This window comes from Crotalus tigris, unplaced genomic scaffold, assembly GCF_016545835.1.
Source record: "Crotalus tigris isolate CLP2741 ecotype Arizona unplaced genomic scaffold, ASM1654583v1 scf7180000018824.943158, whole genome shotgun sequence".
NCBI classification, from domain to species: domain Eukaryota; kingdom Metazoa; phylum Chordata; class Lepidosauria; order Squamata; family Viperidae; genus Crotalus; species Crotalus tigris.
In genome coordinates, this window is record NW_024097214.1 from 466,210 (window position 1) to 490,914 (window position 24,705).

A 24,705-nucleotide genomic window follows, 5' to 3' on the forward strand; every position below is an offset into this window, starting at 1 on the left:
CTCGGTTACAATTCCCAACATTTTGGACTATCTGCTGGAAGGTATGAACAAGGGTTTATCACCTAGTACCATCCGTAGGCAGGTCGCGGCCCTGTCAACGGCCCTTACCTGTGACAACTTGGTTCTTTTGTTGCAACATCTGGCAATTAGTGCTTTCCTAAAGGGGGCAGTTAACGCTAGACTGCTCGCGGTACATCGCTATCCATAGGGTGTTACAGGCTCTGACCTCCTCTCCGTTTGAACCTCTTAGTTCTTGTTCTCTTCATTTTCTTTGAAGGTGCATTACTAGTTGCCATAACATTGGCTAAAAGGATTTCGGAATTGGCCGCACTTTCAGTTCAGAGTGATCTGTGCACCTTTTTCGAGGATAGGGTGGTCCTCAGATTGGACTCTTCTTTCATTCCAAAGGTCAGTACCTTGTTTCATAGGTCACAAGACTTAGTTCTTCCAAATTTCTGTCCGAATCCTTCACACAGTTTAGAACGACAGTGGCATAAATTGGATGTGCGCAGGGCTCTGCGTCATTACGTTAAGTGAACCTCGGCCTTTTGCAAGTCGGAGGCCTTGTTCGTGTCTTTTCAACCCTCCGCCATGGGTCAGAAGGTTTCATCTTCGACCATTGGTAGGTGGATAAGGGCATGCATTGTTCGGGCTTATCTTTCTCAGTCATTTCCAGTTCCTGCACATATCACGGCTCACTCTACGCGCAGCACAGCTGCGTCAGCGGCTTGGTCCACACAAGTTTTGGTCGAGGAGATTTGTAGGGCAGCGACGTGGTCCTTCCCTTCCTCATTTGTCAGGCATTATAGGATAGATAGGTTTGCGACTGTGGATGCCGCGTTTGGCAGGCAGGTCCTACAACAGGTTGTTTCTTCTCAGGGGACACAAGCCTAGACTCCCCCCCCCCCGTAGGGACATGAGCGGCTTTGGTATGTCCCACTGGTGGATTCTACACTCACCATGCTGGAGAAGGAGCGTTGTCTTACTTCAACACCTTTTCTCAGCATGATGATGTAGAATCCAGACCCTCCCATTAGGGTAGTCTAGGCAAGTGTCACGATGATTGGAGCCATTGCGCCGGACTTCGTCAGGGATGCTTCGCCTCGTCAAAACTGGGAAGACACACCCAGAGGGCGGCGTGGCCAACGTTCCAACCTAGTCTCTTCTGAGCAGGAAGGCTGAAATTACCCACCGGTGGATTCTACATCATCATGCTGAGAAAAGGCGTTCAGGTAAGACAATGCCCCTTTTCCCTTACCAATCAGTATTGGGACAGCAACTCCATCGCTAAATGATGTAGTCATTAAATGAAATGTCATATGACCACACCTGACTTATGACATCAGTTTTGCTGTGATCATTAAAGAATTCGCAAGTCATTAAATGCAACATCGGGTGATTTGCAATTTTCTGCCAGCTTCCCCATTGATTTTGCTTGTTGGAAGCCAGCTATGAAGGTTGCAAATGGTGATCATATGATTGTGGGGACACTGTGATGGTTGCTAGTAAAGCCATAAGTCTACTATTTCAGAATCATCACAACTTTGAATAGGTTGCTGAATGAGGCAGTTGGTAAGTGAGGACTATCTGTCTTCTGCTGTCTCTTGCAAATAATGCTTTAGTTTTTTTCCTTGTTTTTCATAAATTATATATCTTTCCAAATTTAGAGGTCTGTTACATCAGACTTCCATAATCCAATATATCATTTGTGATCCAACTAAATAAAAAAGGTTTATCAGTAGTGCATTATGTCAGATGATTGATAAAATCCATGGTTTTGCAGTCCTTAATAAATAGCATGTGTAGAAGGTTTAGCATGTTATTGGTAGGCTGTGCTTCACGATTGGTAGCTATTCCTTAGTGCAGGGATAGGCAACCTTGGCTCTTTTATTACTGTGGACTTCAACTCCCAGCTGGCTTAGGAATTCTGGGAGTTGAAGTCCACGAGTCATAAAAGAGCCAAGGTTGCCTACCCCTGCCTTAGTGGGATGCAGTTAAATAAACCATTAAAGTGCAGCATTTTTTCCTGCGTTAATTTAATTAGGGCTAATTCTAATGGGAGAGTGATCCTGCAAGATAATTGTGTACCAATTAAGGCAAAACTCACATAGTCCCTGTGTAATATGCTTCTATTAGTACTAATAAAGGAGAATATTTGTAGTTCAGGGTTGACATGAAGGGTCCTTGGTGCTTGCTCAGCTTGCTTGTTTTACGTTTCATTACCAAAACTAGGTAACATCAGTGCTAGTAAGGCGTGCAGTTTGCTGTCAGTTTATATTCTGGTAGCTTGCCTGTCATTGGTGGGGGTGGTCTTTTATGCAATTAGCTTATTTTCATTTAGGCTTTCATTGGAGACATTGGGACAGTATTTTGCTTTTGTACATTGGGGCATTAAAGCAGAGCACTCCAGCAAACAGAACGGGAATGGTTGCATGAAACAATAATAGTTTACATACAGTAATTACTTCAGCCTTTTCGCTAGTCTGCTTGAGACTACTTTGTTTTTATGAACCTATGTGATTGGTTAGTATTATGTGCCTTGAATTATGACTGCTTAACAGAGTTACCTGGTGGGGAAATTACTTGATAGGATCAGAACCCTGATCTTTGCTCTCTTGTCTAGCTCTGGTTTGGCTGTAGGTTTCTGATAGAACTTAATATTCATTGGTTACTTTGGTGGCATGAATATAGTAGCCTTTTTACAATATTTGTATATTAACTATGCTTATGATGCTCATAATCTTTAAGTTAAAGATTGTGCAGGTCAGGATAGTACTCCTTGATTCAGCCTTGAATCAAGGTGGTCATAGTCAGCAGTGATGTCAGTATAGTAACAGTGAATATGCTTTAGTTGCATTTCATACATGAAGTTGTTTTCGAAGAATGATTGAAAACTTCACTGATTCAGAATGAAGTCCATGCCTGATTATACAGAGCATGCATAACAGGAAGCTATTCAATAGCTATTCCCATTTTTTATCTGTTATATAGAGGTAAATAGTTTTTAGTAAAACATATTACTAGTATTTGGCTTAAAGTATTTATTTCTCAGCTGTCTTATGTATTTCTTAATTTTGAATGTATAAGTGTTTATTACAACTGTTATTTATATGTGTTGTTTACTGCTGCTACAGCTGCAGGAAATGTGAGATGTGTACAAGTAATTAAGTAGCTGGCTCAGGACCAATCATATATGTATGTTAAAATTCGTTGATTTTACTAGACAGTTAATTTGGCTGGCAATATATACATTAATTTGGCTGGCAATTTCCATTAAACATTGTTTTGAGATTATACAAATGTTCTCTTTCACATGTATATTTTCCCTTCCATATATATGTTTCATAATGTTTCAATGCTGGTAGTCCAGCTCGGGAAGGAAGTGAAAGGTCACCGATCAAGAAATGGCCTGGCTGAGAGGGGGGAATGAAGTACTGGTAAGCGGGGCGCAGCTGCACCCCCTCCCCCTCCTGCCTCACTTCGTTGTGGCGGCAGTGGCACTATATGCCACACAGCCTTCTGCCCCATTGTGGCAGCAAGGTGGGATGGAGTGGACAGGGTCCTTACTAGGGCTTATTTTGGGGGCAGGGCTTATATTACCCCCCAAAAATCAGGGTATGTCTTAGTTTAGGGGAGGGGCTTATTTTTTGGGAAATAACAGTAGTCCTCACTTAGCAACAATTGGGACTAGCAATTCCATTGCTAAGTGCCATGGTCGCTAAACAAAACATGATCACAATGTGCTTAGAACTTCACTTCCTCTTTGGTCTTGACTGCAATTTATAATTTTATTTCTATCTTCTCTATTAAATGCTTATTGCAAGCCATTTCTGCAGCACACAAATGGTGATCATGTGACCATCAGTAAGCCAGCCAATTTCCCACCAAATAAATGTTTTCTATATAATTTCAGATTTTTTTGTTACTTTACATATAACATATTACTTAAATTTAATGATGATGATGATGTTAGAAGGGACCTTGGAGGTCATCTAGTCCAACACCCTGCTCAGGCAGGAACCCTATACCATTTCAGACAAATGGCTATCCAGTCTCTTCTTAAAAACTTCCAGTGTTGGAGCATTCACCGCTTCTGGAGGCAGGTTGTTCCACTGGTTAATTGTTCTAACTGTCAGGAAGTTTCTCCTTAGTTCTAGGTTGCTTCTCTCCTTGATTAGTTTCCATCCATTGCTTCTTGTCCTGCCTTCATGCGCTTTGGAGAATAGCTTGACTCCCTCTTCTTTGTGGCAGCCCCTGAGATATTGGAACACTGCTATCATGTCATCCCTAGTCCTTCTCTTCATTAAGCTAGACATACCCAATTCCAGCAACCGTTCCTTATGTGTTTTAGCCTCCAGTCCCCTAATCATCTTTGTTGCTCTTCTCTGTACTCTTTCTAGAGTCTCAACATCTTTTTTACATCGTGGTGACCAAAATTGGGTGCAGTATTCCAAGTGTGGCCTTACCAAGGCATTGTAAAGTGGTATTAACACTTCACGTGATCTTGATTCTATCCCTCTGTTAATGCAGCCTAGCACTGTATTGGCTTTTTTAGTAGCTGCAGCACACTGCTGGCTCATATTTAAGTGATTGTCTACTAGGACTCCGAGGTCCCTCTCACAGTTACTACTATTGAGCAAGGTACCACCTATACTATACCTGTACATTTGTTTTTTCTTGTCTAAATGTAGAACCTTACTTTTTTCACCATTGAATTTCATTTTGTTAGATAGCGCCCAGTGTTCAAGTCTGTCCATATCCTCCTGTATCTTAAGCTTGTCTTCTGGAGTGTTGGCTATTCCTGCCAGCTTGGAGTTGTTTACAAATTTGATGAGTTCCCCATCTATCCCCAAATTGTTGATGAAGATGTTGAGGAGCACTGGGCCTAGAACAGAGTCCTGGGGCACCCCACTACACACTTCCCTCTATGTAGATGCAGTTCCATTGAGGACTACATGCTGAGTACGGCTGGTCAGCCAGCTGCGAATTCATCTGGTGATGATGCTGTCTAACCCACATTTTTCTATCTTATTAAGTAGTAGGTTGTGATCTACTTTATCAAATGCCTTACTGAAGTCCAAGTAAATTATATCCACAGCATTCCTCTGGTCTACTAATTTTGTCACTTGGTTAAAGAATGCAATAAGATTTCTCTGGCATGATCTGTTTTTGACAAACCTGTGTTGGCTTTTAGTAATGACTTTGTTTGCCTCTAGGTATTCGCTGATTCGTTGTTTGATTATCTTTTCCAGAATCTTCCCAGGTATTAAGGTCAGACTGATAGGTCTGTAATTTCCTGGATCCATTTTTTTTTCCCCTTTTTTGAAGATGGGAACTACATCAGCTCTTTTCCAGTCCTCTGGTAGTTCCCCAGTGCTCCAGGATCTTTGAAAAGTATAGTTCAGTGGTTCTGAGATGACATCTGCCAGTTTTAGATATTATCATATTTTTGTAATTTTAGATGTTAACGTATTTTACATAACTTTAAAGTCTACATAGTTTGCTCTTTTGGAACTTCATTCACAGATTCTAGTCAGGTTGTTTTATAAATGTATGTTAATTTTGTCTCAAATGTTATTTTATTTACTATCTCTTAAAATAGATTTATAAATACTCACGGAGCACTTATGAATACATTGCTTGCACTGATCTAAGACTATAATAAACTGACACATGTGACTGTGGGATGTGATCGTCATACATATGTGTCAGATGAGGATCATGCGACTGCAGGATGCTTCAGTGGTCATAAATTTGAAAATTGGTTGCAAAGCTTTTTTTCTTTTCTTTTTACACTGTGATAACTTTGAATTGTCATTAAATTAAGCAGTAAGTGAAGATGACCTGTATACAACATGTGTATGTATCATTAAGAAGGAAACAGTGACTCTTCCCAGCTGTAGTTTGGGAGAAAAAGCGTTGGAACTGCTGCATCCTGACTGGTTCAAAGAAATGGAGCAACCAGCAAACAGATTGATATGCTAGTAGTCTCAAGAATCAGAAGGCCTAGTTAAGCCTACTATTTTAACAATTGGTTCATGAAAGTGATTAACAGTCATTCATTAGTGAATTTTTTTCTTTTACTTCCCCATCCCCAATAGTGACAAAGTAAAATGAAATACTCTTCAGAACCAAAAGGCCAAATTCCAATCTTTTTTTCAAAAAGATTGGGAAGAATGGGAGGCCAAACAAACTCATGGCCCATAAAGATACTTACATTATCACATGAAAAGCACAAAAAAGCTATTTATTTATTTATGAGACTTATATACCGCTTTAAGTGCAAGCACTCTCTAAGCGGTATACACCAGTAAGCAATGTATGTATGTATGTATGTATGTATGTATGTATGTGTGTGTGTGTGTATATATATATATATATATATATATTTACATTGCCCCCAACAATTTTACCTACCTCGGAAGGATGGAAGGCTGAGTCAACCTTGAGCCGGTGAGATTTGAACCACTGACCTGTTGAACACAGTCAGCTAAAGTGGCCTGCAGTACTGCACTCTAACTGCTGCGCCACCTCGGCTCCTTATTTGAAGAAATCTCATCAAGAACATTAACAAATCTTCAAACTGATAGCAAATTAAAAGATACAGTTATTGTAAGAGAAAATGTTTTTCTCTTGCAATCGATTTGCCATCCATTTGCAATCCAGAATCCATTTGTGCTGTTTGTTTTTCTTGTAGTTTTGATGTCATCTCTGAATAGTTTTTCCAAGGTTAAATTTGTGGCTGTCTACATTGTAAGACTTAGTTGTTAATTGTAAGTCTCAAAAAGAAATCAAAGAAAAAAAAGGAACAACTGGCAAATGTTCAAGAAGGAACTTGATGGAACTTGTGATTGATTTTCTATGGTATATTATAAATTTTATAATACATGCATAGATTTTTAAAAAATGGATAGCAGAAAGTTTCTCTTGCTTTAGATGGGTTTTATTGAATAAAACAGAGAGCCAGAATAATGCAGAATCTAATTGATTTAGTAATTTATTCATTCATTTACAGTATTTGTAACCTCTTTAATTAAGATTGGTTGGAGATCAAAGCATGAACAAAACACAAAATAAAAAAATAAAAACGATAACTTTGATACATATCCAACATGAACAAATACAGGCAGGACAGAAGAAATTATGAAATGATGTTGTTTATACTGTTTTATGAAATATAAAGAATGAGAGGGCTTAATGTAACTTTTAAGATAATGTGCTCCAGAGCATGGTAGCTACTGTAGAAAAGGCTTAGTCCCTTAACTACACTAGTATGCTACACAGGTTTTCAGATTCAATTTTGACCAGGCAGTGCTTGATTTGGAGTAGTCTATTACTTCAACTGCCATGATATTTTTCCATGAGAACATCTTAGAGTTATATTTAATTTTTCATAAAAACAAATCTACATTTTTACAGAGAATATGAAAGATGAAAGCATAATTCTATAAAGTGCTTTCATGCAATAGCTAGCACATTGAAATTGGCCCAAAGCACCGCAGCATCCAGTGCAAATACTTTAAAATAAATCTTATTCTGCGGTGGTAAGAGTTGCCCCACCAATACTTGGCTGCCACATTCTGGACTAGTAGAACTTCCATGTCATCTGCAAAAGCAGCCTTGCAGTAGACCAATTGTGTAGTGTGTCAAGCCCCGCAGGCTTGCCACTAACTGGGAGAGGGATGGGCACGGGTGCATCCGGAGCGGCGGCGGAGGCTGGTGGTGACAGCTGGAGGCAGCGGTGGCGACAGCCCTCCCCCCTGTACCTGCCTGTTGATGGGGGGGAGCGTAGCGATGAGCCGGCTGGCTGGCGGTCGCGGACTTCTGGGTTTTGCCAGCTCAGCCGTTCGGCATTCCGCTGAACGTCTAAACCAGCAGTTCTCAACCTGTGGGTCGCGACCCCATTTGGGGTCGAACGACCATTTCACGGGGGTCGCCAAACAACGCAATCCGCCATGTTTTTCTGGGGCGGCGCATGGGAGCGGGGGCGCCGCCGCGCACGCGCGCCGCTTGCTTAATACCGGGGTTGCCGTATAAAAAGGTTGAGAACCACTGATCTAAACGGCGGGGACTTTGAAATCAGCCCTCGCTTTCTTTGCTGCCTTGCTGCCACCAACCAGAGCCCATGACAGGCTGACCACTGGGGGCAGGGGCCGGCTGCTGTGAACTGGGTGCTCATGATCATCGTTCCAGATGCTGGTTAGGTGGGTGGGGGTGGGTCTGGGCGGGATCCATCTATTTAGCATACTGGGAGGCGGTTGCTGCCAGCACTGACTTTTTTTTGCAACTGCTTTGAGCTCGCACGCCAGAGTGTACCCGAATAAACCTGGTTTCCTCTGAGCCCAACGTCCTGTTTTCTGTTGGGCTTAGGTCTGTGGTTGGGACCTTTGACAGAGTGACTAAGGTGTAAGTTACTGTTGCCAGACTTAGTCTTAGGAGGATCATAAGTACTACATCAGCCAAAGTTGGAGTAAGCCCCCCCCTTACTATTTCCAAATAGAACATTTCTGCCATCCTGTGACATGATCCCCCAGAAATACACCCTGTACTGTATTTTGATAAGTGCAGAGTGTAAATTGTCTTTACAAAAAGAAGCTAAGGCAGAGATCCCCAACCTTTTGGGCACCAGGGACCAGTTCCGTGGAGAGAGGTTTTTCCGTGGACCGGAGGGTACATGATTTTGTGTGCTGCCTTCATCCCATGGATGGGGCTTTCCTTGTTTATGCAGATCGGTACTGGTCCACAGAATGGGGGTTGGGGATCCCTGAGCCAAGGAATCCAGATTTCTTCTGTAGAAAGAGAAGGTGAAAAGGGGGCTGCTGTATTGGTTGTTGAAGTCAGATTCCAGGATGAGGTAAGTTTACCAAAGCATTCCAGGGCAGCCTAAGAGAAGATAGTTAAAGAAAGAATTTGTATGTGATGGATAAATCAACTCTGTGCTGATGTCCTTACTGGCAAATATACATGACTCCTGCTGTAGGAGCAGGTGGCAGCCATACCTAGGAAGGCCTTTGCTGAACTTTGTACGCAAGTTGTACCCTTGCGTAATTTTGGAGTCTTTTCTCGTCATTTATGTCTTGGTTATCTGCCATTTGGACTACTTGAGATACCTTTGAGAAGTATCTGGAAACTGCTGCTTTTATTCCCCACAGCAACAAGCATATGAGGTGGGCTGAAAGAGAACAACAGGCTGAAAGTCACCTAGGTAGAAAGCAGGGCTTGAACTCACAGTCTCCCGCTTTCTAGCCTAGCACCTTTACTATTAGACCAAACTGGTTCTCAATTTAATACAATCATCTTTGACTCATCTGTTCCTCCACAGTTTCTTAATAATGACTTCTGGTATAACAAGAAGTAGACAATAGTAGGTTTTTCTCAAACAACATATCATACTCTCTGCTTTGTCTCATTCAACAAATTCCTACCTTCTCATAAATTTCAGCCACAACTGGATGGCCAAAGTCTTGAAGTTTAGCGGCAATTCCAGCTAGCTTTGTTATTGTGCTCTTTCCATTGCCGTGTGAATGTGTAATGGTGGTTATGACCCATTTTCCTGATTTTCTATAACTGCTCTTGCAATTTGCATGTAATTCACTTCTGTATTGATCACTGTTTGGCGATACCATGTTCTCAATGGCTCACATCGAGTGCACAGATGAGTCAGTTCTTTCAAACTTCTCTCAATATCTTTAATTTCTCCATTTTCCCAGTACTTTCTGCTTTGTTTCCTCTCAATTTCTATTATAGTCATCATTTACTAAGTAAAGTAACATTCCCTGTTAAAAATACATTAAAATGGAAATAAATATTATAAAGTTGTATCTCAGATCCAGATAACAATAATGTTCTCTCAGTATTTATAAGATTTTGGCTGAGGGGCAATTCTTCAAAACAAGTTGATTTAAGAAGATGGCTCCCACAGAGCATTACAATGAAAGGTGTGTTTATTACATAAACCATCATTTAACTATTCACAGTTACAGTATCACATCCATATATATCTAGGCATGTTTGGGTTATTTGTAAGCAAGGTGAATCATATACTAACATTGTTTCATCCCTGTCACTTTACCTGGAAATTTCCCACTTGGCACCAGAATATTACACATCTCTACTTAACCTGCCAAATCAGACTGATCTTAAGCTAAATCAACATTTTTGGTTTTGAGAACAAGGAGAAGTTGATAGATAAAATTATTTCATTTTTTTTTTCAGAATCCCACATGCAGTTATAGTTGCCTACTTGTTATCCATTTGTTAGTGTGATTTGCTGTTCTGGATGTGACTTAGCAGCTGATTTATAGTGCTTAGAACTAATTTTATCTTCTTGCTCACTTGGAGGAAGCATGCCTATGAGATTTTCTTCCTCCAAAAATGTTGGAGTTGCGGTATGTCTGTGTGTGTGTGTGTGTGTGCACGCGCATGCGCCAACATTAGAGCAGTTTAAACATTAAGTAAATCTTGTAAACTGTTATTCTCCCTCCCCCCATACAAAATGTTATACCTCTGTATTATTAGTTTAGTGCCTATGTTAAATTTGGATTACACCATTTTGTTCAAGGTTTTTTTCTTTTTTCTTTTAGGAAATAAAGCATACTGAAAATTTGTTCAAGTTTTATCTAAAATTCTGCACTTTAGATAAAACTAGTGTTACTGTTTAAAAATTGTATTGAAATCTGTTGACTTACATGTTAAGATTTGAAACAGAACTTTTTACTGTTCTTTAAAACTAGCATTTATAAAAACATAATATATTAAATATGATGTAAGGGTATCAAGGCTGTCTCTCCTGATCTTCTGTCTCCCAGTCTGCCAATAAGAAGCCTCGAAAGACTCCAGGAGAGAAGTTTCGCTCTGAAACTGGAATCAGAGGAACAGGCCGAGGAAGAGCTAATGGCCATCCTCAGCAGAATGGAGAAGGGGATCCTATTACTTTGTTTGATGTTGTGAAGATGGGCAAAAGTGCTATGCAGGTAAAATCATTACTGCCTGTGGGAACTTGTGTTAACTGTATTTTATAACCTACAAATTTAATGCTAAGTTGTATGCAAAAAAATTCAACAAATGAACAAGCTATAAATGTCAGATGAAAATTTGAATGGTATGATAAAACTCAGCATCTGTATGCCTGTGTGCATGCATACACATGTGTGTTACCTTGAACAAAGTGATCGGCTAAAGGATCAAAATGGCTTTCATTCTTTTGAATTTTTTTTCTTGTCATCTTGATTGGTAATTTCATTGAATATGTTTTGTTCCTACATGGAAAAATTGGCTGGATAGTTGACAGAAATGCTTCTTACTATTGTTTTAGTAGAATGAAACCAGCACTCCTGTTTTACCAAAAGCTTGTGTGATGAAATGAGTGAGATTATGAATGAAACAAATTTGACAGCATAGGTCTGACTGAATATAATTAGTCAAGTGAGCCTATTTGCAATCTTACTGTGGAGTGCTAATGGTGGCCAAGAGATTGTTATTTTTTATCACTATATCTGCAGAGTTGTCCAACTGAGCTTTTTATGTTTTCAAAAGTATGTTATTTTCTGACTCCAAGAAAATATGGACCACTCAATAGCCAACTACAACTGATTTGTAGGTTTTATCTATTCCTTAATTAATTCACCTGCATACCATAATTAATTCACTTTCTATAAAAGTACTTTTAACTGAAAGCATGATCTTAAAAAAAGTTGCAGTTACCTATGGCAAAGGAAGGTCTATATGGAATGAAATGAGCCATTTAGTAAAACAAATCCACTACCACAAAATGGATGTAAATCCCTGAAAATGGGAAACATGGGTGATAAAATCTAGTGAAATAGAATCCCGTGATACAATTGGAGAAGCAAGCCACCAGTTTTCCCTGAACATTCTTGACCTGGCAACATATATGACAACATGAAGCATCTTTCATTACATAGATACAATACCTTTCCCCTTAAAGGAAGGGGAACAGATAAATGTTCATTGTGGAACAACCACCCATCATTTATACAGAAAGATGACGACTCCGTGATCTCACTGAAGTTCATCCATCTGAGCCTTGACATTTGAATCCTGGTGTTTGCACTCTAATTTGATACAACAGATCTACAACCTGTCTCCCTGCCCTTAAGTCTTTTGGAGAATGTAACTCTGGGGAGTACACAGTTGCTTGGCTGCAGGATTATATAGGGAGGGATAAGTATGGAAATTGATAGTTTATATTATAGTGCATCTATTAATTTATTTGGTGAGGCAGGCATATAAATGATATAAAAACTGAAATGGAAGACCAATTGTGCCCACCTGATCTAATGAGGTATTTTGCAAAGATTGTTTTTTGCAGAATTTCCAAATTCCTGCAATCTGTGCTGCCGCTGGTAGAACACAATTTTTATTGCAAGCAACTCTTTATTATCTTCCTTCTGTTCAGCTGGGAGAAGCAATTAGGAATACAATACACACAGCAGGAGATCTCTCTTGCTGCAAGGAGAACAGTTCCCATTGCAAAATCTGAGGCATCTGTTTGCATCATAAAAGGATAGCAGTGGTCCTATGTTTAAGAAACAACAGTGAATAGAAAAGGACTTTCGTTTCCTGAAACAATGCTGGTTCTTCGTTAGACTATTTGAACATGTGTTTTTTCTTCAAGACAAAAATCCTTGTGCCCTGTACAAGGGCACTTCAGTAGAGATGGAAATTAGGGATGAGCTTTTTATAAGAATTTGTGAAGCTCAGAAATGCTAGACATCCTTGATTTATAGGTGCTTTCTATGAAATCCATTTGTATTCTTTCTGTAGAAATCCAGTAAGAGACAAAATAAACTCATTTTTCCAACTTAGCAAAAAATCTGTTCATAGAGTCACTGTAACACATATTTGACAAGTCTTGTGCTGACATGGACCTTCTGAAAAAGATCAGTATGTACACAAATATTTACATATATCAGAAAATATTTCATACTTGAATCTGAAAAGGATCTTCCCACAATTAAGAAAAAAGGTATTACTTTGTATTAAAAATTGCCATATCTTGGTATCAAATGAAATTAAATATGCATGGCCTTCTTTCATTCTGATTTAATTGTAAGCAACTCTAATTTTGAAAATGAGTGCCTCCTGAAGCCAGCCAGCATATCTGAAAAGAAAGGCATTGGGGAATGATCTTTAATGGTTACATACACATTCCTTAAAGAATTATCCCTTAGTGATGAACAATATGGGTCTAAAAGCTGGGGATTTAGAAGGGCAAATAAATTTGTTCCTCAAAATTATCATCATAAATTCCTACAAAGTACCAAATTTTCAAGTGGACATGGACTCCTGGCTTCAAGTTGATTTTAACAGTTATACAGCCAATGAGGCTATGTGGTTGCTTCTCCTCCCCCAAAACATCAATAAAATTGGCATATTATCTGTAAGCAAGGAGATTTAGTGAGTTGATCAGGAAATGATGACCAGTGGGAGTAGAAATACTTGAAAATCCAATATGTATTAAGGAATTCTATAGTTAAACATGTTTAAAGTTGGAAAAATCTTGATTTGTTGTTAAAGTTGCTGACAATTTCCTATTGGTATTTTGGTTAAATTGTCCAATACAGCTTTTTAAAAAAATAAATGAAAACTGTCCAGTAATAAATGATTACCTTCAGTTATTGCAGTGCCCATTTGTCTACCCCCTTTTTTTCAGTGGATTCAAAACAACAGTAACCTTACTGTAATCTATCTATAACACACATGCTAGTCAATCCACTTCTGAAAGTCAGAAATTGATCCTGGACTTCTCTGAATTTCATGTTCTTCTTGAATACTTGAAGGGTGGTTGCTGACTGAAACAGGCCTTGGACTAAATGTTGTGTTAGTTGTATCATAGCATTGGATGGATTTCTTATTTGAGAGTTGTAAATCCATTTGCTGTTGATGTTGTAATGATACTTCAGTAAAGTGAGTGCTCCATAGAGTAGATGCCATTTTCACAATTAAAGGCAAGGTATGATACCCTACCAAATAGAAATAGTAGAGTGTTTACTTCTTTGAGTTAGACCAAAGAAAATGCAATACTAGAATGCTACTTTGTAGGGTAGTCTTTGATGTAAGACTGCTCATTCAGCAACTTACTTATTTATTTAGAACATGTATATAGTCCCCCATCTTCTAATGAACTCTGGCCAGCTTCCAATCAAACGTTAAAACGACATATTAAAACTATAAAAAACACATGAAAACATGAATTTTTGAAATAAAGATGGTACTGAACAAATGGTGGTCCTTTGAATGTTGGCCGTGCCAGTATCCTTGCAGTCATGTGATTATAACCTGGTTTCTTGGCAACTGATTTGCATTTAAAGTTGGTTCCAGTGCCCACTGATTTCCATTTAAAGTTGGTTCCAGTGCCCATCACATGAACACTATTTGTGAACTTCCCTGCCGGCTTCCCCAGATATTCAGTGGGGAAGATGGCAAGGAAGCTTATAAATCTCTGGTGTAAGTTTCCCTCACCTGTGCACCCTGCCCAGCCCCTCTGCACACTAGTCACTTGTGCACCACCACTACCCTCCCTAAGCCTTTCCTTGTGTCCTCCCCATTGATATAGCCTTGTATACCCGCTCTTAGTTTTGGCGCATCATCTCTCTGAGTCTTGTCATGCCTCATGTATCTTCCCTGAGTTTCATCATTCCTCCCCTGCCACCAATGCACCCTCCATAAGCTTTGCCATGACTCCCTCACACACACCTCTGCACACACTCTCTGAGCCTTACCACACCTCCCTCACATCCTTGGGCACTCCCACATACTCTCCCTATATCTTGGCACACTTCCTCACACATCTTCTCCTCACCTTTTCAAACCCCAGCATGCCTCCCTCATAGCCTCACACATGTCTACATATCATCCTTCGATCCTCACCTTGCCTCTCCAGCACTGGTCTACCTGGAAGGACTGACACCTAGCCACAAGATATTGCCAACTATCTGAAGCCTTTGATTAATTCAAGGGAGAATCTAGTATAGGTAGTTGTTGACCTTTGACCACAACTGGCATTCATTTCTAAATGATGCAGTTGTAAAGCAAAATGTCTTGTCACTGTGTCACTTAGTGACCTCCATTCTTCCACTCTCAGCTACCATTGTTAACTGAGATTTGTGTGTTGTTAAGCAGAGGGAGCCCCAGGTAAGGAGCATGAAGTGCTGGACGAAGATGAAAGAAGCTATGGGAGGCCGTTGCAAGCCGCATGAAGATTAGCACAATCCCACAGCTGCCCATGGAAGCCTCAGCTGCACCCAGTTGCTTAGTTTTTCTTCTGTTGCTCAAGAGGCGCACCTGGCTGTATACAAGGCAGTTGCTAGCTACACCAGGCCACCTCGCACCATTCTCTAAGCTGCGTACCCCATTCCTTGTCCAAATTACATGTCCCATTCTCAAGTTCCTACTGGAAACTTCTGATTTTTCTAAGGTCTTGAGAGAACAGGTGCACTAATTGAGAAGTAATGGGGCATGCATAGATTGGAGGATTGAAGGGGACATAGGAGGGTGGGGAGAGTTGTAGTGCCCCCATAGTTGTTAGTGTGGATGGGCTGCCAAGGGCCTGAATTTTGATCATGTGAGTGGGGAGGGGTGCTGCAGTGGCTTAAGGTATGGGTCAGAAGTCCATTATTAGGCACTGTCTTAAATATGAATTGTTGCTGAATGAATGGTTGTAAGTCGAGGACTGCCTAAATTGTAAGGCACTTAAAATCTAATATAGGTTAGGTACAAATAGTCCTTGACTTACAACCAGGGTTGAATCCCAAATTATGATTGTAAGTCGAGTTATCACGTGACCTGACTTGACACTACAGCTGCATCCTGGCTTTCCCAGGTGTGGTTGTTAAGTGACTGCACAGGTCATTAAATCAGGATACAAAGTGCTTGGGGGGAGAACCCTGGGAAGCCTTCCACCCAGCTGGGTCTGAAAAGGAGGCAGGCAAACAGCAAAAGGTTTTACAAAGCAGAAAACAGCCCAGCAGGGGGAAGACCCCAGCTAGATTAGAACCAAGTGCTTCAATGCAATACAGAAGAGGCTCCAAGGCTTCCAAACAAGCCATGAGAAGCCTTGATTGTTTAAGTAAATTTAACTTGTTACATTTACTATACACACCTGGAAAGAGGGTGACAAAATTTGTTAAGTGACTTATCTTGATGAGTGACTGGCAGGCTGAAGAACAGAGAAAAAGAATATCCTGGGGATTTAACTTAAAAAGGAGGAGGATGAAGGAAGCAAAGAAAATCCTTCAGAGGATTGTTTGTGTGGAGTGCTGAAAAAAATATTTGGTAAAGACAGTGAGAGCTCAACTTTTTGCTGCCTATCTGAGTCCCTTTAGAACTCAGCTTCTGCTATGTCTACACATGCTGAGTCCTCATTGCCTTTGCAAAGTTTTCTTCCTTTTGGTTTCCTTCATTTCCAAAGCCTAACAAGAACTACGGGTAGGAGAGGCCTGCACTCTCTCGACTGCCAACTGGCATCATTCTTTTGCAAACACCATCAATGGATGGATCACTAAGCTTCCTCCCTAGTCAGTGCTAGTGTCTCCTCATCTTCAGGTTGCAAGGAGCTAAAATGTAAGTCGGCTCCCAGCTCCAGTAAGCCAGCTTCTCCCTTTTACTCCTTTGCCATTTGCTGACTCCTTTTAGGACCCAGCTTCTCCTGCAACACATGAGTAAAGTTTTAGGTTTGTTTGCCATTCAGCAAGGCAGGGCACAAATAGGCAAGGAAGATAGCCAGATGGGAGAATATGCAGCAGTCATAAGTGTGGGCAGGTTTCCAAGCATCCACATTTTGATCATATGTCTGCAGAGGCGCTGCAACAGCTGTAACTTGAAGCATAGATTATAAGTCCCTTTGTTTAGTGCTATAATTTCAAACGATCACTGAACAAATGATTGTAAATCAAGGACTATCTGTGCACTGATTTTTAAAAGAACCATTCACCTCTGTAAATTGTCATCTTTCTGAAACACATTGCTACAGAAGGCATTGAAGGTATTATTTTATGGCATTTATTTTCCTATTCAGGCAGGATTTTTCAGAAATTGTGGTAATAGACTCCTGTTTTACTCTTGGCTGTTAGTCTATGATATATTAATTTCATAAATCACAGGATGTGATGAAAATTGAGTGTTATTTATATATAGTATGATGAAGCATTGAATTCCGTCTTGAATATTTGACTGTTCTTTCTCTTTTATTGACAGTCCGTGGTAGATGACTGGATTGAATTGTATAAGCAAGACAGGGATATAGCACTACTGGATTTAATCAACTTCTTCATCCATTGTTCAGGATGCCGAGGTAAAAGGCATAAAAGTATTATAAAACTACTCTGGTTCTATGTATTCCTTACATATACAGTTTGAAATAAAAACTTGTTTACAATTAAAAAATGACTGCTGCAAGAGTCTAAAAGATAAATGTGCAATAAAAAATGAAATGACAGTATTTGAAGGACATTAGGGAAGAGAAACAGTCCTGTGATTTCATCCATATTTCCTAAAATGGAAAGACTTTTTTTTAAAGTAACATACTATTACTATTGCAGAAATTATGACCTAGTAATTTCTATTATAACATCCAACACATCCTTTCACATTCTATTTTGGAGCCATATTATTTTTCCTGATATGAAGGATACATTTGTTAGAACTAAATTATGTCATGACACGTCACATGACGTTGCGAGTTTGACACCCTTGCTCTAAATAATGAACCAGGATTAATCCAAATGTTAATTGATATTCAGTATTTCAAATGATAATTAGTAAAAGTTCTTCTTTTAATTCTGGAGATAGGGTTTTCTAAAAAAAAATAGTTATAAACAAGGCAAGATCAAAATAAAACCAAATATAGAAAATCTGTAATTTTTCTTTTACAAATTTTCCCATAAATTCATCTTAACCTCTTTACAGTGTCTTTGGCATTTCTGCTTTGTCATTTAAACTTGATCCTTAGTCTTTTCTGTTAGAAACAAATCAATGTATTTTTAGTTTCGTGGTCTTTTTCTTCACTTTCCCTTATTTCTGGTTTGTCTTGCTTCCTGTCTAATAACTGTCATAATATTACTTAATACAATATACGAAAATAGTTGTTTCACTGAAGTAAATTAGTATCACATGTAATTCTGCAAACTTACTTAGAAATTAATATTGTCTCTGGAAATGAGAAGTTGCAAAGAATACAGCTAACTGAAAAATTTGTTAAATGAGTTTTGCCCCATTTTATGACTTTTCTTGCCACATTTGTTAAGTGAATTACTGTAGTTGTTAAATTAGTAACATGGTTGTTAAGTGAATTTGGTTTTCCCAGTGACTTTGCTTGACAGAAGGTTGTAAAAGGGGATCAAATGACTCCAGGACACTGCAACCGTCATAAATGTGAGTCAGTTGCCAAGCATCTGACTTTTGATAAGACCGTGGGGATGCTGCAACGGTCGTGTGAAAATTTGTCATAAGTCACTTTTTTCAGTGCTGTTGTAACTTCAAATGATCACTAAGTGAACTGTTCTAACTCAAGGACTATCTGTAATCTACCCCCAGCATCTGATAGAACCAGAAGGAATTGGGGGTTATCCATTTTGTATGGCCCATCTGAGACCTTGGTTGCTGCTTGGAATAATAGGGTAGCTGAGACTTAGATTGGCTATCCTGTCATCCCCTGTGGCTTACAGAGGAGGGAGATGAAATGGGAGAAGAGACCTTGAGGGCCATTGGTGCTGAATGAACTCAACCAAGTGCAAGTTAGAGCTGCTATTGCCTACCTTGTGGCAGCGAGGGCGATGAAACACCAGTATTTCATCCTTAATGTATTCACAGTCCTGTATTGTGTGACATAGGCCCTCTGGATAAGGTGTCAAGCTAAGAACCCGGCTACCTTTAAGACCACTGCATGCCTTTAGCTTGCCTATAGATTGGGGAGGGAGGATGGAGAAACAGTGGAATCCACAGGTGGCTTATCATCCTGAGAGAGCAGAGAAGTGAAAGTTCTGTTTTGGCAAACAGAATGTTTCTCATAACAAACAGTTGTGTTTTGTTTGGACATTGTGACCTGTCCAGTCAGAGGAGAGAGGAAGAGAATGATTCATTTAATTAACCGCTTCCCACCTTTTTGTTAGAACTAGCTTTCGCTTTCTAACTTGCCGCTATAATTCAAACCATTAAAGACAACATTAGAGGACTTTTCAACTCCGTTGTGTTTCTTGGTGGGGATTTCAGGCAGAGGTTGACATTGGGGCATGAAGATCCTCTTACAGGGACATGCAGAAGAATTTGCATAACATCTGCTAGATAATGTCACTCAGATTCATTCCCAGTTGGACATTGGCTTTGTTGAGATATGGAAGAGATGCTTAGGGAAAATTCTTGCCTGATTATTTGGTTTGAACCTGTTGGACCTGAAGAAATGGACAGGATTCTTAGGACTGACTGCAGCCACCTGATTTTTAGATCCATGCTTCTGGCTAGTTAAAGTGGCCTGAGGAATGTTGTTTGAGTGGATTCTGGTAGTGGTTAATTCTTTTTTGAGTGATAGGGCTATTTCTTTGCCTTTTAAAGAGATTGTGGTTTGCCCCCTTAAAAAGCTTTCGCCTAGACCCCACTATATTGAACAAAGCTAAACTTATCCTTTTGGTGACTTTTAATACTATTGACCATGGTATCCTTTTGGATCAACTCAGAATTGAAGGTGGGTGGCACAGTGTTCGGCTGGTTCACCTCCTTTCCTCAAGGTTGATTCCAGTCAGAGATGATTGGGTAGGAGAGGTCCCGCCTTCAGCCTCTACTACTAGGTAGGGTGCTAAAAAGTTGGTGCTTTCTCCTTTCCTTTATATGAGCCTATTGGGTAAACTCTTTTGTTGCCTTGGGGTGAAGTACGCTGATGATATCCATTTGTATATCTTTACCCTTGGCAAATTAAGCAATGCCATGGCCGTCTTATCCTGGTACTTGGAGGCTGTATCATCTGATATTTTAGGTGTCTGCTACTCTCTTACCACTGTGTCATCTGCAAATTTATAATCCTATTTTCTTGCCCCTCGTCGAGATCATATAAAAATATGTTTAACAGCATGCAGCCTAAAATGGAACCATGCAATACTCTGTTTTCTATTGAATACTGAAGAGCCATTGGTGGACAGTCATTTGGTGGTGTAATTGTTCGGCCAACTCTGTCCATCTAATGGTAGTATGTTCCAGCCTACTAAAATCTCATGAAAACTGTCTAACACTTTTACTGAAATCAGGATATGTTACATCTATTACATTTTCATGGTCAACTAAACTGGTCATCCGTAAAAACGATCAGGTTGATCTAGCATCACTGTTTTTTCATCAGTTAGAAATTTTGTTCACAAAAGTATTTTTTAATAATTTGTTACAGAATTTTGACACTTAGTACTGCTTCCTTCTATCAGCTGTTTCAATCCTACCAGGATTATCCTACTTCAGTTAAACTATACTACTTTTCATCTTTTTTCCCCCTGTTGATAATAAGATTTACCCCAACCTTTGGCTTCCCCAAGCTTCAGTTTGTTTTCCACATTTATTTACAAAATTTCCACAGCTATGCAAGAGAGTTAAGTGAGTTTTGTCCCATTTTACAACCTTTCTTGCCACCATTGTTAAGTGAATCACTGCAGTTCTTAAATTAGTAATATGGTTATTACGTGAGTCTGGCTTCCTTATTGACTTTGCTTGTCAGAAGGTTGCAAAAGATATTCAAATGACTCAAGGACACTGCAACTGTCATAAATACCTAACAAGTGCCAAGTGGGCAAATTTGGATCATGTGACCACGAAGATGCTGTAATCATAAATGTGAAAAACATTCATAAGTCATTCCAGTGCCATTGTAACTTCAAACAGTCATTAAACAATAGTTGTAAGTTGAGGATGACTTGTAGTACCATTTATTCTCAACTATATCTTTGATTTTGTTATTAAATATTTCTTAAGTAATTAATTCTCACTGCATTTTTGTTTCTCCTGACATTCTTGTCTTTCACATCAATATGACAGATTGGCTGGAATCATATGTAGTTATTTTTGCTTCTATTGATAAATAGAACAGATTTACCAACTTTCTGCCAATATTTTCACGTCTTAATATTTGTTCATTTTCCTATCATTGGTAAACATTGTACTAGCAAGATATATTTGTTTACTTGCTCTTATTTTCCATATTTTGCAATCCTGTTTGATGGAGAAAATAAAGTGGAAAACAACCACTCCTTTTTGCAGTGCATATATATTCAATCCATATCATTGTTGTACGAGGCACACAAAATTCCCTAGAATTCATTCTCAGCCAAAAACACAGCATCCTCTGCATACGAGGGTTATCAATATTCAATAAGAAAGTTCTTACATCATAATAAACATTCTTTATAAACAGTGGATAGTTTTATTCCTACATTTGTGTAACTATCTAATCTACCCATTATGTAGTATATTATATCACATTCATTTTTATCAGCATTTTACACATTTTTTTCTCATCCACAATTTCTTTCATTTCATCATTGCACCAAAATTCCTTTTTTGTATTTATCATTAACATAATTTTACTGTTATTTTTATATTTTTATCATGTTTTTATTTTTTTCTTTGTTAACCACAAGAGTAATTAAGATAGGCAATGATCTGTTTGCTAAATAAAGCAAATAATTCCACAGTACAATTTATTGCACTCTATAACAAAAGTATTTTTACTTAACTCAAGCAGTTCTTGTCATATCCACATTGCTACATTCTGGATCAAATAAAGTTTGCAGGTAGTCTTCAAGGGCAGTCTAATGTAGAATGAGTTGCATTAGTTCAATCAGGATGTTATTAAGATATGGTTCAGGAATGAATGCAACTGGTAAACAAAAATAGATTTACAAAGGCCTCCTGGCCATAGCTGCCTTGATCAGGAGCTATCAGTCTATTCTAGAAAAACAGAGCAATAACATCAAATTTTATAATTGGCTGCTAAATGTAAATAGAGAAAGGAAATCCTATATGTTTATTCATTTGCCATTATGTTCTTTAACATGTTTGTGTGTGTTCAACATAAAGATATCTTTAAATATTATAAAATATTTATACTTACTTTATTACAGGAACTGTGCGGATTGAAATGTTTAGAAACATGCAAAATGCAGAAATTATCAGGAAAATGACTGAAGAATTTGATGAGGTATAGTACTGGACATATACAAAATATGTTTTAAGCTTCAGCAAAATTGGACATGTAATGAACGTTATTGTGTGATCTAATTATTTAAGGAGATATACTGTATGAAAACATAATCATACATCCTTGTAGGTAAAAAAAGGAAAGAAAAAAGATTGGACTCTTAAAGAGAAGTGAGCAATTGCTATCCAGATATATTGACTGACACAGAACTTTGAAGCCAGATTGATTTCAGTGACAAATATTTAAACATAAATTTCAGTAATTTTTTTTGAAATTGCTTGAAATTAAACTAATTTCACTCTACCCTAATCCTGTATTGCATCCCACAATACATATACTTTTTGTAGAATAGTAAAAGTGGGACAAAATTTAGGAGTGGGAAAAGAAATTCAAGCATTATTTGAAGAAATAAAGACCTGACAGCAATTAAAGGATATATCAAGGAGTTCTGTAATTAAAATTGTAGGCTACGTATTTGGTATATAAAATATGTATTTGTTGTATCATACTTGCAGTATTTTCTTATATAATAAACTGAAAGTTGTGAACACAAATTAATTCAAATATTTTGGAAATATCTTTAATGATGTAAGATTTAGTGTAGTCTCATTCATTTCTGTATGGTTAGCTTATTTATTTTTCAGTAAACACACATAGATTGCATGAGGGCCCCTATAGTTTTCTTTTGATCAAGGCACTCTGTGACATTTCTATACCACTGCCACTACTCATCAAAGTTGCTTATCTTGTCTTATCTTAAGCTCCTGCTGCTGTTTTAAAATTTGTTTTTAAAACCACCCATTGAGGTACTATCCATATCCTATGAGACTAAAGTGTATTTTTTGTAGGATAATATATCAAATACTACCTTGTTGTTCTATTATAGAAGTGGACAAGTTTTGTTCTAGCAAGGATTTTATTTCAAAACTGATCTATCAGATGACATATGCCAGTGGTGAAGGCGGCTAAAAGCACATGGTGGGCCAACTATCCATTCTCTCTCTTATTGCTATCTCCTTTTTACTTTTTTTGACATAGACTTCTCTCATTTTCAAGCAGTAATCTTTCAGGAAAAGGCTAGCCCTTTCTTATGGGGAAATTGACTTGCTTGCTTGCAGAGGACTTGGGAAATTTGGCAAAAAAACTAGTTAAGCACTGTAGGCATTATACCCATAGTAGGCTCTTCAGTAGATCCCAATTTGGTATCTTACTGGAACTATTAGGATGCAGTTTATCTGTTATCATTCCTCTTTCAATATCCCACTGAAGATAATTCTCTTCTGTCTGTTGGTGCCTGTTTTACCTGGTCTATTGGTGCCTGTTTTATCTGGTCATCTGCTGTTATTCCTTTATCTGTGTTGATTTTTTTCTTTGGGTTGATGAAGTATTGGTTTTATTTATGAAGATATTTTATTATTATTGTTTCAACATTATTATCAAAGTTCTGAAATATCTGAAGGGCACACACATCCAGACAGATTATTCCTGGGTAACCTAATCATAACCACAATTTTTTAAAAAATTATATGCTGATATATTCAATTCTACCTCTCACTCGGGCAGTTTCTTAAGTTCAAGTGCTTCTCTAATAAATTTGTTTGAAAATTTCAGAGTTGTCTGAAGCTTACATGTCCAAAATGAAACATCACAGATCACTCTCCTTGTTTACTGTCCTTCACCACTGACTATTGCTCATTTGTCATTGTCAACTACTTAATCAGACATGAAATTTTTGTCTCTTTTTCCTTCATGATTCAGAATATTCAGCTAATCATCAAACTTTTTTCTCCCTTGACAGTATTTCTAAGTGTAGGGTATATTTTCTCTCTTTCTTTGGGAAACATTGTGAATCTTACCTTTGCCATCCTGATAATGTATCTGATTTTCAATTTTCTTATGATTTTCTCCTATTTGTTTAGGCAGTATTTTGCTTCCAGTTTGAGTACAAATTGGTGCTTCAAAGCACATGAAGGTTCTTACATAACACCTCTTTCCAAATATTTAAAATAGCTATGTCTTTTCCCATCATCAAAGCTGACACCAGCCAGAGCATAGAACAACTCAAAGAAGTAGTGCAAGATCGGAAAATATGGAGACACCTGGCCCATAGAATCGCCAAGAGTTGGACACGACTGAATGGATAACATCATCATCACCATCATGTCTTTTCCTGGGATTATGCAGCTCCTCTCCACAATTCACACATGATCAAAGGAAGTCATATTTTATTTAAAGATATACAGACAGCTATTACATAATTGCTTTGGCATGCTCCAAAGCACTTCTTTAATACTCAGCTCTGAAGACTCTTAAGCCCTGATATCAGTCCAGCATTCTTCTTCTAAATGAATCAAACCATTTCACTGTTTTTATCCAGGTCTTTAAATCCTAACATAGATTGTTCCCTGCCAGATTCTGGTAAACCTCAAAGCATTTCTGTGGCCAATTATCTTACTGTATTTTTTTCTTATGATTTGGATTGCCCACATATTTTTCCAGGACATAAAACGGTT

The 24,705-nt window shown here is 38.5% G+C and overlaps 1 protein-coding gene across 5 annotated transcripts in view; it reads left to right on the forward strand.

Annotated features, from left to right (window-relative positions):
* Window positions 1-24,705, forward strand: part of STAG1 (stromal antigen 1) — a 204,739-nt gene that overhangs the window by 104,481 nt on the left and 75,553 nt on the right. For all 5 annotated transcript variants that reach the window (XM_039356367.1, XM_039356365.1, XM_039356366.1 and 2 more), the window contains 3 exons: window positions 10,809-10,973; window positions 17,218-17,314; window positions 22,116-22,192. In XM_039356367.1, coding sequence (XP_039212301.1) covers window positions 10,809-10,973; window positions 17,218-17,314; window positions 22,116-22,192 — 339 coding nt within the window. The remainder of the gene's footprint in view (window positions 1-10,808; window positions 10,974-17,217; window positions 17,315-22,115; window positions 22,193-24,705) is intronic.